General features: G+C 33.3%; 2 protein-coding genes across 3 annotated transcripts; one reads left to right on the top strand and one right to left on the bottom strand.

Annotated features, from left to right (window-relative positions):
- The first annotated feature begins 431 nt into the window (after positions 1 to 431).
- On the top strand, positions 432 to 12682 carry LOC122400339 (fibroblast growth factor 1-like). Its single transcript, XM_043401746.1, has 5 exons — positions 432 to 1007; positions 4373 to 4621; positions 10802 to 10989; positions 11109 to 11212; positions 12394 to 12682. Exons 2-5 carry the CDS (start codon positions 4404 to 4406, stop codon positions 12580 to 12582), a joined length of 699 nt encoding a protein of 232 aa, XP_043257681.1. The 5' UTR covers positions 432 to 1007; positions 4373 to 4403; the 3' UTR covers positions 12583 to 12682.
- Positions 12683 to 13837: 1155 nt separating this feature from the next.
- Positions 13838 to 16200, bottom strand: LOC122400335 (short coiled-coil protein B). Of its 2 annotated transcripts, none has more exons than XM_043401737.1 (4): positions 15868 to 16200; positions 15339 to 15462; positions 15186 to 15286; positions 13838 to 15094 (listed from the first exon to the last, which is right to left on the bottom strand). In XM_043401737.1, the coding sequence occupies exons 1-4, from the start codon at positions 15938 to 15940 to the stop codon at positions 14952 to 14954; spliced, it is 441 nt and encodes a 146-aa protein (XP_043257672.1). In that variant the 5' UTR covers positions 15941 to 16200; the 3' UTR covers positions 13838 to 14951. The 2 variants fall into 2 exon arrangements, with proteins under 2 accessions (XP_043257672.1, XP_043257671.1); XM_043401736.1 differs by having other exon boundaries at positions 15186 to 15272; positions 15343 to 15462.
- Between the last annotated feature and the right edge of the window lie 1502 nt (positions 16201 to 17702).

The raw sequence follows: 17702 nt of genomic DNA, 5'->3' as shown, positions 1-17702 counted from the left end.
TGAATTTTTACTTTCGTTACAATATTTTACCAATATAAAATACACGTCACAAAAACAGGTATTCCAAAAACGAAGCCTCGAATAAAGAAATTTTATTTTTAATTTTCGATTTGGTGTTTCCTCTGGTACACTCTGGATAGACTATATTTATTATCATACCAAAAATTAAATTGAATTAAAAACAGATTCATTAAAAAAGTCACCAAAAATAACAAACACCGCTTTTCGTGAATGAAATTAATATTGTCTTCGAGTTTGCGTGGTGTTCGAGTTTCAGGTTTTCAATTTTCGCAGTGGGTCAGAGGTCGCACTACGTCGATTTGAATCACAATTCGATTCCAAGCCAGCGATCGTTCCCAGTGGATTACCGATGTCATTCTTTTAATTACGATCTTTCACGGAACACTTGTTTACGAGGCGCGGAACTCCGTTTGGTAGAACGCTGATTCGGTGATCGTTAAGAGCCCGTGAAAGTTGCTCGTTCTGGCAAACGCGAGCGGAGTTTCGGTGGAAGTTAACGTCAACACTCGCTGAAGTGGCTGTCGTTAATAGGTTGGCGCGCTTATTCGACGACTGCTCGCGGAATCATGCGCGGACAAAAGATCATTCACGTTCTTCAGGTTTCGCCGCGTGTCCCATTTTTAATTTAGTCTACCACGAATTGCTGGCCACTGCTGACTACGCCGTCTACCAATAGAACGGCGTCATATCCAGTATTATCCAACGAAGCTCGCCGGAGCCGGCTCAGTCGTGTGATAAACGCGGAGCACCTAGGTAGGAAGGTGCGTCTGCACATCCATCGACGATAGCGATTCGTACCGGCAAACAATGTGCTCGTGGACCCCGTGAAACGGAACACTGTTCAATAGACGTGCTAGGAAGTGTTACGAAACCCGTGGTATCATCCTACTACGGTGTTTCTGTCGGAATTGTGCTCGCCGTAACGTCGTTACTCGGAAAATCAGGCTCGAAGTTTCGAACGAAACTTTGTACCTACGAGTTTCTCGGTGAGTCACATTTTTGTTTCCTGTTTCGTGCGTTTTTAACGTAGCTTCGAGAATTTTTATCGGGATGGTTTGGGTCAGAGAAGTTTTTTTTTTAAATAACACTTTAGGGTTTAGGAAACGCGTCGACATGACGGATTTTAATTTTAATATTAACACTAGATTCACAGACATTCGTTGCACAATTTTTACTTAAACCAAGCATATTGTCTATTTAATAACTTGCTAACGAACAATGTTTATGAGGTCTAACTTTCGGTATGGGATCTGAAATCTATCGAGTCGACACGTTCCCTAAACCCTAAAGTGTTATTTAAAAAGAAAGTTAGAGAACTCATAAATATTGTTCGTTAGGAATTTATTAAATCGACAACACGACTGGTTTAAATAAAAATATGTGGATGTCAGAAAATCTAGTGTTAATATTTAATGAAAGGTATACATGATACGCGTCAAAAAACATGAATCTTTATTTAGTATTTCATGGTGCATGTTGTGATTATTATTATAAAAAATAGCGTCTGCTTTTCTGATTACTATTCGATTAAGCCTGCAGGCATTTTCGAGTAAGTTTATTTTCGAAAGACTCAAAGTGTTACCTATCTAGCGTTTTATCTATTCTAATTGCAGCCTGAGAGTTTTACGTTGACTGAATACATAGAAAAGTCTGATGTTCTAATTAATATTTAATTAAACGAATTAGATAAGCGCTAGGTACCATAAACTAGTATTTGTTTACAAATTTACGTATTCAAAATAATGCATTTCGTATGGAAAACTTTCTGGATACATTATATTCTAAAATAGAGTTTTCAGTTTATTTAATATTAACTAACAATGGCATCTGATTTTCTAATTATTATTTGATTAACCTGCGTGTATTTTTAGATACTCATTACGGAACATAAAAGGACACCTATTTAGTATTTTATCTGTTTCAATTATAACAATTTCTCATTGAATAGATTTCTAAATAGCAGGAATAATCTAATTTTTATATTAATATTTAATCAAACGTATAAAATACGCGATAGTGAAACAAACTAATGTTTATTTAGTATTTTGTATACTCGAACTGGGGCATAAAAATTTTGTATTTATAGATTTCCTGAATAAATTTCAAACTAAAGAAAAAAATATTAGATTTGTTTAGAAATAGTGTCATCTGACTTTCTAATCCATGTTTTATTTAACCTGTTGAAAGTACACGCGCTGATGGATATAAAATGGTATCTATTTAATATTTTGTCCGCTCTGATTGTAGCTTAATAGTTTCAAAGTTTGATATTCGAATTAATATTCGCAAGTATAAGGAATACGTTAGGTAACACGAATTAGTGTCAATTTAGAGTTTTGTATTGCCTGCTGAATAAATTGAATCGCAAAAAGGAATGATTTGAATTTATTTTGCGATAGAAAAGAGTCTCGTCTGTTTTTTTTAATATACTGCATAATAAAAGATTTGTTCTGGCGTTTAATCTCTACTTTCACTTATTTTCATGGTTGGGATACATGAACATTTCCTTAACTGTTCAGCATACTATTAACGAGATTATACATAGGTGTAGTATTGCTGAGTTAATTAAACCTGCAGGAATTTGTAAGATATACTTTGAGGGACATAAAATAGTCCCAACCTGTTCATTATTTCGTGTATTCTAATTGTAACTTGAGGATTTCATAATTCTGGATTATTGCATTTATCGCACCTTCGAAACGATGACAAATTAGACGTAGTTAGCGCTAGAAAATAGCAAAGTCTAGCTTTCTACAGTCAATTGGAAAGTGAATTATACATCTAATTAAACGTACAGGAATGCCTACGTAAGAGTCGTGCCAGACAACACGGTGTATTTATTTAGTATTTTAAGATTCTTAAACATTGCTTAAGAATTTTTTTTACCGATGAGGTCACTCATAAGTCGAGTTTTTAAAAAGAAATGTACAATGTAGGCCGTTTAAAGGTGAACACCTAATTACATTCTTTACTTCTGGATATATCAAAGAGATTATTAAAATTACAAAATGAAAGATATTGTGAAAAGCATTTTTTCTATTTTTTCGTTTAAAAAGGAATATTGATAACCTTGTAATCAGAGAGTTCTTGAACTTAATAAGATTAATGATAGTAATAGTAATACAAGATAAATAGTCTTCCCGGATACCATGACAGATGTTCTATTAATATTTGACACGTACATTAACTATCCATGAAGATAGTGGATCGTTTGTATCCTATCTTTGAGAAATGCAAAGTGAATAATATTAAAAATAAATAGAATTTTTTATTTTTAAATACCTTTATCTCTGTTGATGCCACACGATGTATAGGGGAAACAAAATTATTCTGTTTCACACGTGAATTTCTGTATCATGGTTTTCTCAATACTGCAATTAGACACTAGTAGATCGAAACCACCGTTAGATTGTCATACTCATTCTATTTATTATCTAACGAATACTGGAAAATTAATCCCACAGAGACCTTTCTACAATTCATCGACGAGACCACAAATTTTAATACGCGATTAATCAATTTTAATCTTCATTTATTAATTCATTAGCAATTTAGAGGATATTGCGCGAAATTTAAAATAGATCACACTGAATAAATTGAGCATTTATTTATTCAAATATTCTCTCTTTTAAATAACATTATTCTTACGATCCTTTGATTCGGATTTGTTTCGTAAAACTGTTGCGATTCCTACGTTATTTAGGCTACTTTTTCGAACGGCTCTTTTGTATTAAGCGACCGAAACTACCGCTAATCTTGAACCGTACAGTTCTCCGTTACTTTTAATACTTAATTCCTTTCTTCCAGTAACTTTCAAATCCCACGAGAAAAGTACTACGTAAAAAGAGAACTGAAAGGTGGCGACAGTCAAATAACTGAATTATTGTCTACTATATCCAACCCTCTATAATTCAAATTATATTTAGCACGAAATGTAAACCATAATAAAAACAATTTTTCAACCGTATCTATCCTGATCTGATGAATTATAACTAACAGTTATTGCACATAGATTAGATGTTGACCATATCGTTGCTTTAAAACGAATATTAAATATCGATGATAGAATTAAAACAAACTTTAAAAATATAATGAAGTGAACGTTCTTTATAAATATTCGTTTATAGTAATCAATTGCATTTAGATTTTTTTAAATAGATAAAAACGATAAAAAGGCAATTTGAATTGGAAATTTGAAAATTTCGATTTTTCTGATAAATGTCTCTAAAAATCTCTTTAGAAAGTGGATTTTAATTTATTGACGCACAGAGTCATTTTATTGTCAAATATAAATTATTCAGTTTGATTACTTTTCATTTGACCAAGTTGAGACAAATTTTATTTTACTCAGGTATCAAAGGACCAGAGATTAACATAAAAGGATGAGTCTTCGGTGGATTCACGAAAATCTAGAAGCGCCGACATGCGACGAAGAATGCAGCGACATCGATGACAGTTGCAGCGACGACAGCTACGATTCCGATCTATCGATCGTCGAAGAGAAAGGAACGACGAACGAAAAGGAGATCAATGGAGATCGTAGAGGAAAAAGAGAAACCAGAAGGCATCCGACCACCACAGTGAAATTCAATGAGAATGGGTATTTGCCAGTAATTAGAAACTATCGATAACACGGAATCTTTGTAAACTTATTTAAGTATTAATCGAGTTAGAGTCAGCTCGAGAAGTTTCGCTATTGTTCGATCAATCTATCGTAGGTACTCCAAACTTCGTCAATAATTATAGTAACTTTGACGTTGTTTATGATGCTCTATAATAGTTTAACTACCATTAATCGAAATACTTCCTAAGTGGAACTTTCATAAATTTAAAAGCACTAATTGCCACGTAAATGAGGTTACACAAAAAGAGAATATTTATGGCTGGGTGACTTCTTAATAATTCACGAAATTTCGTTTGTAGTTTTGTGTTCGAGTTAGTCAAACGAAGATTTCAATTAATTTTACTTTACTAGAAAAGACAGAGAAAATATTTATTTAACTTCTCTATGCAGAATTTAATTTCCTTTTAACATTTTTTAAAACATTTCTTTAAATCTTTATAAGTAACGAATACATAGGTTATTCTATGTAAACATGATAATGTTGGAAGGATATCATTTTTGTTGGGAGTGGTTTTGCGATAAAATAATAAATACTCAAGAATACAATTCTATTCAATCTTCTTCTAATTAAACAAAAAATGTATTTTTCGGAAGATTGAAAGTAAGAAAGCACTTTCTATAATGAACATGATTCTACATAAAATCTTCGTTCTTGCATAAGGAAATTTACATAATATTTTAAAAGTTTCCTTTCAAGTACTATAAACAGAAGGAATTATAAAAAATTACTAGTAATTTTTACTCTGAGAAACAAAAATATACACAAGAATTATAAAAATTGATTAGATACAAAAACAAGAGAAAAAAATTCAAATTGATTTGAATTAAAAAAAAAATATATATTCGATTCGTTGCATTGATATTGATACGAGACTCTGATATCGATGAACTTATGTTGCATATTCCACAGCATGTTTTCCACGAACACGTATGGCAGCAAAGTTCGCAATATTTCTGTGACGCGTACTACAACGAGCATTCATTAATCACGCGAATCGATTAACTCTCCATCCCGCCGGCTGCAAAATTAACAGTTTTAAATTTCCTGCTATTCCCCTTTGACCTTAAATATTCACGACAAATCTAGCGGCAAAATTAATTTACCCCTTCGAGGAAAAAAGGGTCGTTGAATGATTATTGTAGTAAACAAGGAACTAGTTCATCGATCGCTACACTCGATTTATTTTCTACTTTACGCCGTCGTGAAAGTCTGTTCAACTTTATCAATCTTTTGCAGTTTATAAACTGATAAGCAGGAATTAATTGAACGGTCGATTAGGTCATTAAGCGTTTCCATTCTTAACTCGACGGCTTTAAAATACTTCCTCGTGCAGTAAATATACATGAACCAATAAAAAAAATCCTAGCTACAAAAATAAATAGGGTAAAAGTTTTTATACAGATTGTCATTTTCAAGATAATCGATTTCGAGACGATTAAAGCGTGATTGTTTTTTCTGTCGGCAGTAATAACTATTTTTGATTAACTGCACGGATAAAATGGTTTCGTTTACGAACGAGAGTCGTTGAAAATATAATATTCCATTTAGTTTCGGAGGTCGACGCGTCTGTTTTCACCGCGTATTTTGAGTCACCGTGGAAAGGAAAAGAATTTCAGCCGACGATCGAAAATTATTGTGTAATTTCTGCACCGTTCTATGACATAATTCGCACAATTGCAGCCTCTTAACGAAACGAGCCGTACCTTGATCGCAACATTGACGACGAACGCGAAGTTACCCTCCGATACACGGTACGATATGCTCTGATTGATCACTTGACTCGATTAACTTTCTGCTCTATATATGTTTTGTTGCAGGGTCACTAGGTACAATAGGTATCGCCCTGCGTTCTATCATTACCCAGCATTCGAGAACCGTGGCAACTGACGAGTCTGCAATTCCGCGCGAATTGCATTAAAGCGCACGCACGACGTGCCACGCAAAATTAGGTTCGACGTTTATGACCGTGCTCGAGTTTCAACAAATAGATCGTGCACGTTCTACGCGTAATTACCGGGGGCGTCTTTGCGCAATGTCAGCGCGTAATTCTACCGATAGCGAACTCTAAACGGCGGAATTTTTCAATTTTTTTTTTTACACCTACCACTTCCAGCAAAAGCAGAAGTTTCTGTATCTAACAGTAAACGTGAACTAAATTTTTTCATGTCACATTTTCAACGATCTATTGCACTTGAAATTAATGTTAAATGTATTATACGAGTGCATTTTTCTATACTTCGAACACGCGTATTATATTTAGTCAACATATGGATATGAAGATAGTAGAGAATTTTTATTATAATTTTTTTTATTTTTTGTGTGTTGTCTAAATAATTACTCTTAATTATAATTCTTTATAACAAATCTATTTCAGAGACCAATGTGATAATTTTTACATTATTAGTGACATTTTCAGCATTCAATTTAAATCTTATATAACTTCGATAATTGAGCAGTACGTTGTTAATAATGATATTTAAATCGATAGATACTGTTAGTTTATTCATTCTCTGTTTAACTATACGATTATGAATAAAAATTTTTGATATGAAGTTTCGTTTTTGAAAAAATTAAATTTGAAAATATATCGAGTATGCGTACAATAGAGTTCGATTTGGACGTCAGTATAAGTAGAAACAGTGAGTAATGGACAGACGCGCTTGCCAATACGTAATCAACGAAGTTCGACCTGGACATCGGTAGAAGTAGAAACAATGAGTAACGCACAGACGCGCCAGCCAAAAGTCATTCAATAGCACGCGCCTATCCGGTACATTTTTAAACTCGATTTTTCTCGAAAACGAACCTTTATATGGCAAAATTTTTATCACCAAAAAGACCAGCCAAGATATCGCTCGAAACACTCTTCCTAAATTAATGAATTCATAAATGAAAATGGAAAGACCGTAAATCTCAGTATTTCTTTCTCGAGTAATAAAAACTAAGAAGAAAAATCTGTATTTTTTATAAAGAAATAGGACCCAGTAATAAAATATTGCTAGAATCGATTATTTAAAGTGACAGTAATTGTTTAGTAATGTCTTCCTAAATTAAATAAATTTACAAATTAAAATAGGGTTACCGTAAATCACAGTATTTCTATTCTTTTAAAAAATAAGAAGAAAAATTTTTTATGAAGAAATAAGACCAGTAATAAAATATTGCCAGAATCGATTCTGTAAAGTGACAGTAATTGTTTAGTACTGTCTTCCTAAATTAAATAAATTTGCAAATTAAAATAGGGTTACCGTAAATCACAGTATTTCTTTTCTTTTAAAAGAATCGATTGCTTAAGACAACAGTAATTGGATCTTTTCTGACAGAAATTTTTATCTTATATGTACCGAAGTACTTTTTAATTCATTCTTGTCGACTTAGCTAGTGGCAGTGTATTATTACGTTTTATGAAAGACACCCGGTTTTTCTACTTTTTCGTAAATGTATGAGAAGTGAAATTAATGTGTTCGAGACTCGTTATTGGAGCCATTAGCTTGATTATTATCAGTTGACGCTTCGCTTCTTGGATGAAGTCTATCGACATTGTCTTTCTTCCCCTCGAACGTCTGTTTAAAATTAACGGGGTTGGAAAACGTCTACGGTGCAACGAGGCACGCTTTATTCACGAAGCCTGCTGACCTGAAAAGTCGATCGACCTATTTTTCCAAACGTAATGATATGTTATAAATAGCACACCTCCGTGTGTCCGTTCGCATTAGTTTTATCAGTATAATGTACCCCCCGTCTTTGCCATATTTCTTTCACTGGCCTCTAACAATGCTCCGTCGTTAAAAATAAAAGAAGAAACTTCTAATATCCAGCATCACGTGCGTGTGAATTTAGACAAATTTATGGTTCGTTGTTAACTAAATTTACTTAATTATTGAACAACTTTTCATCATTTAAAACCTTAATTAATTTCACGATATCATTCGGAAGCGAGTTGCTTGAAATAAATTTATTTAAAATTAGCGTGGAATCCACATAGAGTGTATTTGTATGCTTCAAAATTTATTTAAGGAATCAAAGTAGATGTATTGCAAATCTGATTTCAAAGAATTATTTCAAAGAAGCATTATAAAGTGTTTCGACCTGAATTGTGCATCCTCCATTATGAAAAGATCGTTTATTAAAAGTTTCGTGTTTGAATATGTCCCACGTTTCAATTTTGTAAAGAGCTTCAGATATGCGAGATAGAAATATGGAAAATTGTTACAATTCGGTAAAGTTTCTTTTGAAAAGCGATCTGCAATTGTATTCCGCAGTAAAGAAGAACTCCATCAGGGAAAATGAAAAGGAATTGAAAGTTGCTTGAATTATTTCTAATAGCGAGAAGGACGAGAAAACTGGAAAGTTTCGAACGAGATATGTAATCAAAAATATACGAGCTTACGAAAGAATGAGGAAAGTCGATTTCATATAAACTTCCAATGAAATAGTTTTCTATCCCTATCAGAGATCGTTCGATGGACGAATTTTTCACGAGAAAACGAATTATTATATTCTTCGAAATCAATATTTAGCAAAATTTAACAATCCATATTCTTTTCAAGTCACAGATACTAAAATCAACGTTCAGATAAACTATTAAGTATCTGAACATTATTTGACGTTATTTGAGCAAGATAAGAGAAATTTTAATCGTTATTACGTATCCATTAGCAGTAAGAATGATAGTATTAATTGGTACTCATTAGACTGTTTCGATATCATATCATAAATTTCAATAATTACTGAAACTCAAGGCCTATTAGAGATCGAGAGAAATTCGGGCCACTTATTTTTTAAAGACCTTCGATATACGAACAAAAGTATTTTTCACTACCGTGTGCAATAAATACTTTTATACAAAGAGCAATTATTGCGTTTCACTCCCGATGTGCTAGTTAGACTCATCAGTGATGCTTACCTAGTAGATCTTGCCTTAGATACGAATAATTGCTCTGTAGTTTATTAGTAGATAATTAGCTTGTATAGACTGTTCAAACAATTAATAGTACCACATCTAGGACAGGATCTGCAAGATAAGACTTACCTGTAAGTCAAACTATCAGATCAGTACGAAACGTAGCACGGTAATTCCCGTTTTCAAATGACAAAATAATAACTAGTTCTCGGTTGAAAGCAGAGTAATTAATGGCTTTCATCTCGAACTAACAAGGCCATGGATTCTTTATAGTACATGAATATAAACAGTAAAAAGATTTTATACAGGCTCGGCCACCCCTGGAAAAAATTATAATGCAAGATTCTAGAGGCCAAAATAGAACGAAAATCAAGAATACCAATTTGTTGATGGAGGCTTCATTGAAAAGTTATTAATGTTTAAAGCTCCGTCTGTATTGAATTTTTTTTCTCGAAAATGCGCAGGATTTCGGGGGTAAGTCTATTCACCAAAAATGATTGTAATTAACCCCCGCAACAGAAAATAATTTTTTCAGAACGATTTGAAATTTTTTAATTTCGTCAAAAAATCTGTTCATCTACTCGAATTTTTTTCTTGAAAGTGCATAAGATTTCGGGGGTATGTCTATTGACCAAAAATTATTGTAATTTGCCTCTACAACCAAAGGAATTTTTTCATAATGATTTGAATTTTTTAATTTAGTTTTTTTAACTTTTTAACGAAGCCTCAGTCAAGAAATTGATATTCTTGATTTTCGTCTGATTTCGGCCTCTAGAATCTCCCATTAAAATTTTTCCCAGGTGTAGCCGAACACCCTGTATATAGAAGACTCAATATATATTTAAAAATCCTAGAATATAACTATGTATAATGAAATAAAATGGTTGAAGTAAATATTATTCAATTTTGATATACAAAATGTATACCAACTTCCATTTAAATAATTTGAAGGTACAATTTGCTAACAATCACCCCAAAAGATTTGGTTGCACATGGAAGGATTAGTCTTCCTGGACCATTTAATTTAAAAGAAGACGAAGTCATTATATTCATTGGTTTCTGAGAAAATAACTTCCAAATTCAGAGGTGGGAAACCACGATAGCGAATAAATTAATCATTGTGTTACATGATCCCTTTAATGCCATGCAACATATTGAAGTAGAATGAATATTTTAAAAATAATCCCAGACCACTTGGTTACGCAAAACGAACTTATACAATTTGACTCTAATATTGAATTTCATTTTACAGGATTCCACATTACATCACGACCAAGTCGGTTAAACCACCACCTTGTGTAATATGGGACCCGAGGAAACCGGCAGAAAATCCTATATACAATTGTCTGGTAATCAAACTGTTTTGTCGAACCGGTTACCATCTTGCTATTACAGATTCGGGACGCGTTCGAGGGTTGAGTGGCACTAACGAACAGCATGGTAATAATTATTTTGAATATCATAAACGTTCTGAGCGATATAAGCTCGCGATTATTGAAGATTAACGGTGGCGTGTGCGGAAAATAGTCTTCGAAGAAACGACTTTCTTATATTTTTAGCCCTGCTTCACATTATACCGGTATCGTTTGGCGTGATTCGAATACAAAGCATCGAAACTAGCCTTTATTTGGCTTTCAACAAAAAGGGTCGCTTGTACGGAGAGGTAAGGAGGATCTAAATTAAAATTTTTGCAAGTTCGGAATTTGAAAATATGAACATTCTGATCTACCGTACTTCATTGTTATAATAAAGTAAATTAATAAATTACTAACAATAAGAATACCTTTTTAAAATTATGTATATTGTTTAGTCGATTGATTTGTATTTAAAGTACACAGGTTGTTCGGTCAACCCTAGGAAAAATTTTAATGGGAGATTCTAGAGACGACAATAAGACAAAAATCAAGAATACCAATTTGTTGATAGAGGGTTCGTTAAAAAATTATTAACGTTTAAAGTTCCGCCTGTACTGAATTTTTTTCTCGAAAATGTGCAGGATTTCGGGGGTATGCCTAATGACCAAAAATGATTATAATTTATACCCGTAAACGAAAATAATTTTTCCAGAACGATTCGAAATTTTTTTTTTCGCCGAAAAATTTCAGCACCTGTGTTTTCTTAAAAATTCGTTTTTTATTTTTAATAAATTTATCTGACGCTCTACAGAAAAGTTGTTTAATACTTTTTTGTAGGTACCCATGAGCTCTAGTTCAGAAAAAAATTTCATTGAAATATATTCACTATTGTATGGGCGTTTGAAAATTGGACCATTTTTATGGGGTTTTTCTCATTTTGCGGGGTCATGGAATAACTTTTAGAATATTTTCGAAATTTCCACATATTCTTCACCAAAATACGCGTTGTTTGCCTTTTGAAAGATTAAAATCCTTCAATCCTTTCAGAAGTTATGACATTTTAAAGATTCGCATGAAATTTCAGGGAAGCATTCCTGACCAGAAATAATATTTTCGGTAAAGAATTGTTTTTCTCGGAAATGCGTAGGATTTCGAGGGTATGTGTATTGACAAAAAATGATTATAATTGACCCTTGCTGCCAAAAATAATTTTTTTAGAACGATTTGAAATTTTTTAATAACTTTTTATCGAAGCCTCAGTCAAGAAATTGATATTCTTGATTTTTGTCTTTGGTCTCTAGAATCTGTACTACAGGCATATGTATTATTGTAATATTACAAACGTGGGTGCAATATTTCAGTAATATTCCATTGGGTATAGGTGTAAATAATATAAGATAAATATTACTATAAAATGTCAGACGAAGGAAGTGGTTATTTTAAATTGTAAATAATAAGCAATTTGTTGATTCTCACTAATTTTTTGCAGCCAAATATAAACAAAGATAACACAGAATGGGAACAGTGGAATGTCGGTTCTTACGATGCTTTTCGTTCGCGAAAATATGCCAATCATGGATGGTGGATAGGGATAAAGAAAAATGGACGAGCAAAACCAGGACCAAAGACACGTTGGGGCCAAAAAGCGATACAATTTCTAGCACTACGACAAGACTAATTTCTATGAATGTAATTTTTTATTGTATACTGCAAATCGATTAAATTATGACGATTACGTGCATCAAAGAAGAAATTAAAATTTCTATTAACGAAGCGATACGAAGAAAATTTATAATTATAGAATGAAATAATTAAAAAAAAATTTAATAAACGATATTTGCGTAAATGTTCTTTAACGACAACGAAAATTGAAAATTGAAATCGATGAGAATGTTTTAAATACGAATATTTATACTTTGTATGTGATGAATAAATAACTTCATTACCTTCCAATAGAATATAATGTTTATTATAACACTGTGTTCATTAACAACGGAATAATTTGGGATTGTGCATTCTGCTTGTGCCCTTCAACTGAAACTTTATCGCAAGTTGCAGTTTCAAATTGCAGTACATTTCCTTTTCTTTATATCGTATTACTCGTTGATCGATTACGCTACACGCAAAGTGTCGATCAAGTTTTATTAATTGTAATTTACACTTTGCTTACAGCATACCGTACGAACATAAATCTATATTTTAATATATGTATATCATAATTATATATAATATACAAGGCAAAGCACGTAATTGGATCACTTCGATTATTCTCGGTGTAAGAGGACCGATTAAAGTTTTCTTCTCCTTGAATTGGTTCATTTAAAGAGATCTATAGACTGATTATCGTACAATTTTTATGGTTTTCCCCTCTCAAATTTTCAACGTATACTTTCCAAAATCGTTGCTCGACAGTATTCATAATTATTTACACCTGACATACAATCTTTGAACAAAACTATCCACGATATACAATAACTTGAATTGAATCACTAACACCAAAAACAATTTAGGCAACCAAGTTATGTGGTCCACCTTGTACTTATCAGGGGTGTGCGGAATTCTTTCATATAGGAATTTTTTTCGGGATAAGGATGGGATCCCAAAGATTTCGAAGATAATTGGAACTCTCTAAAATGCTCGACTTATTGTTATACCACTAATACAAGATTTCGATTTAAACATATTTTTCGACCTCATAAAATTTACTCATTCGTTTATTTATTCAGGGTGTTCGACCAACCCTGGGAAAAATTTTAATGGGAGATTCTGAAGGCCAAAATAAGACGAAAATGAAGAATACTAATTTGTTGATGAAGGCTTCGTTAAAAAGTTATTAACATTTAAAATTTCGCCCGTACTGAATTTTTCTCCAGAAAGTGGGTGGGATTTCGGGGGTATGTCTAATGACCAAAAATTATTGTAATTGACCCCCGCAACCGAAAATAATTTTTTCAGAACGAATTGAAATTTTTTTTTCGCTGAAAAATTTAGGCACCTAAGAATCTCCCATTAAAATTTTTCCCAGGTGTGGCCAAACACCCCTTACTACGAACACCCAATAAATTGTTTAAATTGTAAAAGGCAAAGTGAAGATAACACATCATGGTAATAACAAGTATAAAATCTTTTATTTTAAATTTTCGTGAATCCTCCCGAACTATCTTCCGAATATTTTCGGGAACCCCGGATATTTTCGGAATTATTGAATACTTTCGAACCCGTTCCGAACATCGGGATCCCGCACATCCCTGGTATTTTATATGTAATTGTATATATATATAACTATTTCTTATCTCTTTTGTACAGCTACATACATCGCATACAAGTATATCGAAACTCTTAAGCAAAAGCTTCAATGAAAAAACGCCGGTGTTTGATTAAATACGGTAACTACAAACACTCATTACCCTTCGCGTCTTATTTGTAAATATCAAATGCGCTGATAGCAATCAACTTCGACGAACCGTAATTCGAAATATTAGAAATAAATGTATCCTCGGCAATAATGCTAAAAATAATATACGGCTACGTGTCTTACGTGTATCGTTTGATTTTTGAGATTAAGAATGCCTTCTCTGAAATATTTGAAATTCTTTAGTAAGAACTAAGTAGTTAAAATGCAACATGGAATTCTTTGGCAATATGTAAGAACCATAAGCGCGTTGCTTGGCAAGCGAGAAGCGTATGCAGTGACTAAAAAAAAACAATATGTTTTCGATGCGGAAATACGAATCGCATACTTCTTAAGCGACGCGATTCGATGCAAACACGAAGTAAAAGTAAGCAAATCTTCCCCCGTTAAAGTCTTTTCCACAAAAAGTATGTAGAGATTGGTGAACGCATAAATTACCCAAATAAGCGCAGTATATTAAATGACATCTTAAAAATTCTTATATCTACAATATCTTCTTTTGTTTTTGTCAAATAAGGCAGTTATAATTATTAATGCATATACATACTTTTTATGGAGGATTTACGATCACATTATTTCAAGATCCCTGTTTCTTCGACTTTTCCTCGATTTTTTTCTAGTTTAAAAACCTGGATTCACTTTTTTTTGGTATTTGGGCTGGTGGACTGAAAAACACTGGATGCAGACATTAAGTTTTCTATATATTGGCTCAGCACTTGATTCTCGCTTCTCAGTTTCAGGTTTTCCTCTTTTACACTATCCACTCTTTGAGACAAATCTGAAACACAGAGAAAGACATTTAAAGATAGTAACAAGAATGTTCTGACATTATAGTTCTTGCATGAAAAATAATTTAAAAATATACTTACCATCCAAAGTATTTTGAAGTTCAAGTACTTGGGCAATCAATCTTGCTTTCTCTTCCTGCTCGTCGGGGCTAATATCTGGATCTAAACCTGTAATAAGATTGCTTTGAGTATTTAAAAATATTTGCATGCCGATACGACATATGGTTTTGAAACTGACTGCTAGGGCTGCAGCTTCCATTCGTGAAAGTAGATGGAATGGAGTCCATGCTGCGTCCTCTACCCAATGCATCAGATATGTGACAGCTGTTGTCCAAAATTTCTTCTTCGGGAATAATCACTAGGCATTAAAAATATTTACAGATTAGAATAACCAAGGAATCATAATAATTTATTCTACACCAATGAATTATATGATTCAAAAGAACAGAAGATTCAAAATATTCTTCTTATTTTATCGAAATTGCTCGTTAATTATAAAAAGATTTACAAGAAACACAGTACTATCTGTTGGTCAACAGAACATGCAACACAATCATTTTAATAAACAATTGCAAGTTAGATTAATAATAAAGTAACAGTTTCAGTGATGAATTTAAATTCTTATCGATATTTTAATAGCAACATTCGACTGAAATTTAAGATTATAGACGGAAGAATCGAGTACGGGTAGGTTATACTCGAGCAAGTTGCGATAACAAAATTAAATGAACTGGGTCAAAAACGGGTGTACGAATTTCCTCACCTTGAGGATCATCGTCAGCCAACGGTATACTATTCATGTCATCCTGAAGTTTGGCTGTCACGGACGTAGACATCTTGACGCCGAAGATCCTCGATGAAAGAAATAACACACGACAGGCAAACCTGCGCGCAACGTTCGACGTTCGAGTCCGTTTCACCCGAGTTTATCGATTTTTATATGAAACTCGCACGAAACTGGCGGCACGTTTGCCGGACGAACATCAAATATAAACGATCGTTGGTCGCTAACCGACGGGGATTATACGAATCGTAAATTGATAGAACGAAGTTCTTGAAATCGAACACCACATTTAAAATGATTCAACGTCGCCTGACATTGGCCGCCATTTGTCTTCTCGCTTTGAAGAATCGATTCTTGAATCGACACTAAATCGAATCATGGGAATCGATTATGATTCAAATCATAGAAACCGATCCTCCCAAAGTTCAAAACTTCTTTTTAATCTACACATTAGAAGCTTTACAGCTTTAATAACGAACTTGTAATTAAAGTAATAGTAATTAGTAATAAATTATATTGTGTAATTGCTCAAGTAAGCTATGCAATTATATGCGTTACCTGAAATGACGTCACTAAAACCATTCATATCTTTCTAAACAATTAATTTCTTTATGCAATGTTTATAAACAACTGTAAGGGGTGAGCGTTTCTACCACAGACGAGGTATACGAGTAGACCTTTCACCTAATGTATTTTTTTGGCCCGTTTCTCTTGGGTCCAGTGATGCAAGATTGAGCACCGGATGCACTACTCACACTATGCCAGATCACGCGTACGTGAGCTCGTGAAGTTTCGGAGAGTCGACAAAGGCAAACTGACACATGCCCTCTTTCTCGAAGGCTCACATTTGCCTTCTCGCTCTTGGACATCTGAAATTCGACCTCACGTCAATGGCATACGATTCTAAGTCTCGACTGCCCAGGTATTTTTTACTTTCCGACCTATGTATGTAGACGAATAATGGAAATAAATTTTGTGAAATTTTTCTTACGGAAATACACGTTTTAAGACCCCCTGATCATACTTGAATTATTGAAAAAAAATAAATTCTTTTTTATCACATTACCGACCGATAGCCTATTAATCGACTTTTTTACCGGCCAACACTTACCGACCGATAGCGTATTAATCAACTTTTTTGCCGACCAACGCTTACCGACCGATAGCCGATTAATCAACCGCTACCGGTCGGTAAAGTGTTATTATTTCTATACCTCGTCTGTGCTCGTATACCTTGTCTATGTTTCTACGTTTGGTAGTTTTATCGACTCGGTGATTCAGCTGGCTATAGTTCTTGAAGTCACCGTTCTATACTGCTTTTTTACGTTGGTATTTCGAGTTGCATGATAAATTTATTTATTTTTAAATTTAGGTTTATTTTATCCTACAGACTAGGTACAGAATAGACTTATTGTTCAATGTATTCTCGTGGCACATAGTTTGAGAGATCCTCTTACCATTTTCATGTCACATGCGACATTACCAATCCAGAAGAGAATAAGACCGTAGCGCTAAACGAACAGTAGCAATTATAATTAAATTTAGCGATCGCCAATTACTTGAAATATAATTGCAATCGGAATTGACGTATAAAATTTAGATTATAAAATAGATAAAAAATGTATATTATTTGAAATTACATCGCCATAAGCATCCGTGTATCCGTAAGCAATTCATTTTCGAGCGCGTAAAATTCTTAGACTGAGGTTCTAATTACGAGCAGTTATGGTAATAATATTACATGTATTAAGTCAATTAAGAGTGGACTGATTTATGTTTGGGCTCATTTTAATCGATTAAATCCCATCAATGAA

This window comes from Colletes gigas, unplaced genomic scaffold (genome assembly GCF_013123115.1).
Source record: "Colletes gigas isolate AHSC1104 unplaced genomic scaffold, ASM1312311v1 Colletes_gigas_Sc00017, whole genome shotgun sequence".
In the NCBI taxonomy this organism is placed as follows: Eukaryota; Metazoa; Arthropoda; class Insecta; order Hymenoptera; family Colletidae; genus Colletes; species Colletes gigas.
This window is presented reverse-complemented; position numbering and strand designations above follow the sequence as displayed.

What these genes read in the sequence shown, in the direction of transcription:
- LOC122400339 (XM_043401746.1), top strand. Translation starts at nt 4,404, where the DNA reads ATGAGTCTTCGGTGGATTCACGAAAATCTAGAAGCGCCGACATGCGAC. An exon ending in TGGCACTAACGAACAGCATG is followed by an intron (nt 10,990 to 11,108) that starts GTAATAATTATT and finishes TTATATTTTTAG; the next exon opens with CCCTGCTTCACATTATACCG. An exon ending in AGGGTCGCTTGTACGGAGAG is followed by an intron (nt 11,213 to 12,393) that starts GTAAGGAGGATC and finishes AATTTTTTGCAG; the next exon opens with CCAAATATAAACAAAGATAA.
- LOC122400335 (XM_043401737.1), bottom strand. Translation starts at nt 15,940, where the DNA reads ATGTCTACGTCCGTGACAGCCAAACTTCAGGATGACATGAATAGTATA. An exon ending in GGCTGACGATGATCCTCAAG is followed by an intron (nt 15,463 to 15,867) that starts GTGAGGAAATTC and finishes TTTAATGCCTAG; the next exon opens with TGATTATTCCCGAAGAAGAA. An exon ending in ACTTCAAAATACTTTGGATG is followed by an intron (nt 15,095 to 15,185) that starts GTAAGTATATTT and finishes TCTGTGTTTCAG; the next exon opens with ATTTGTCTCAAAGAGTGGAT.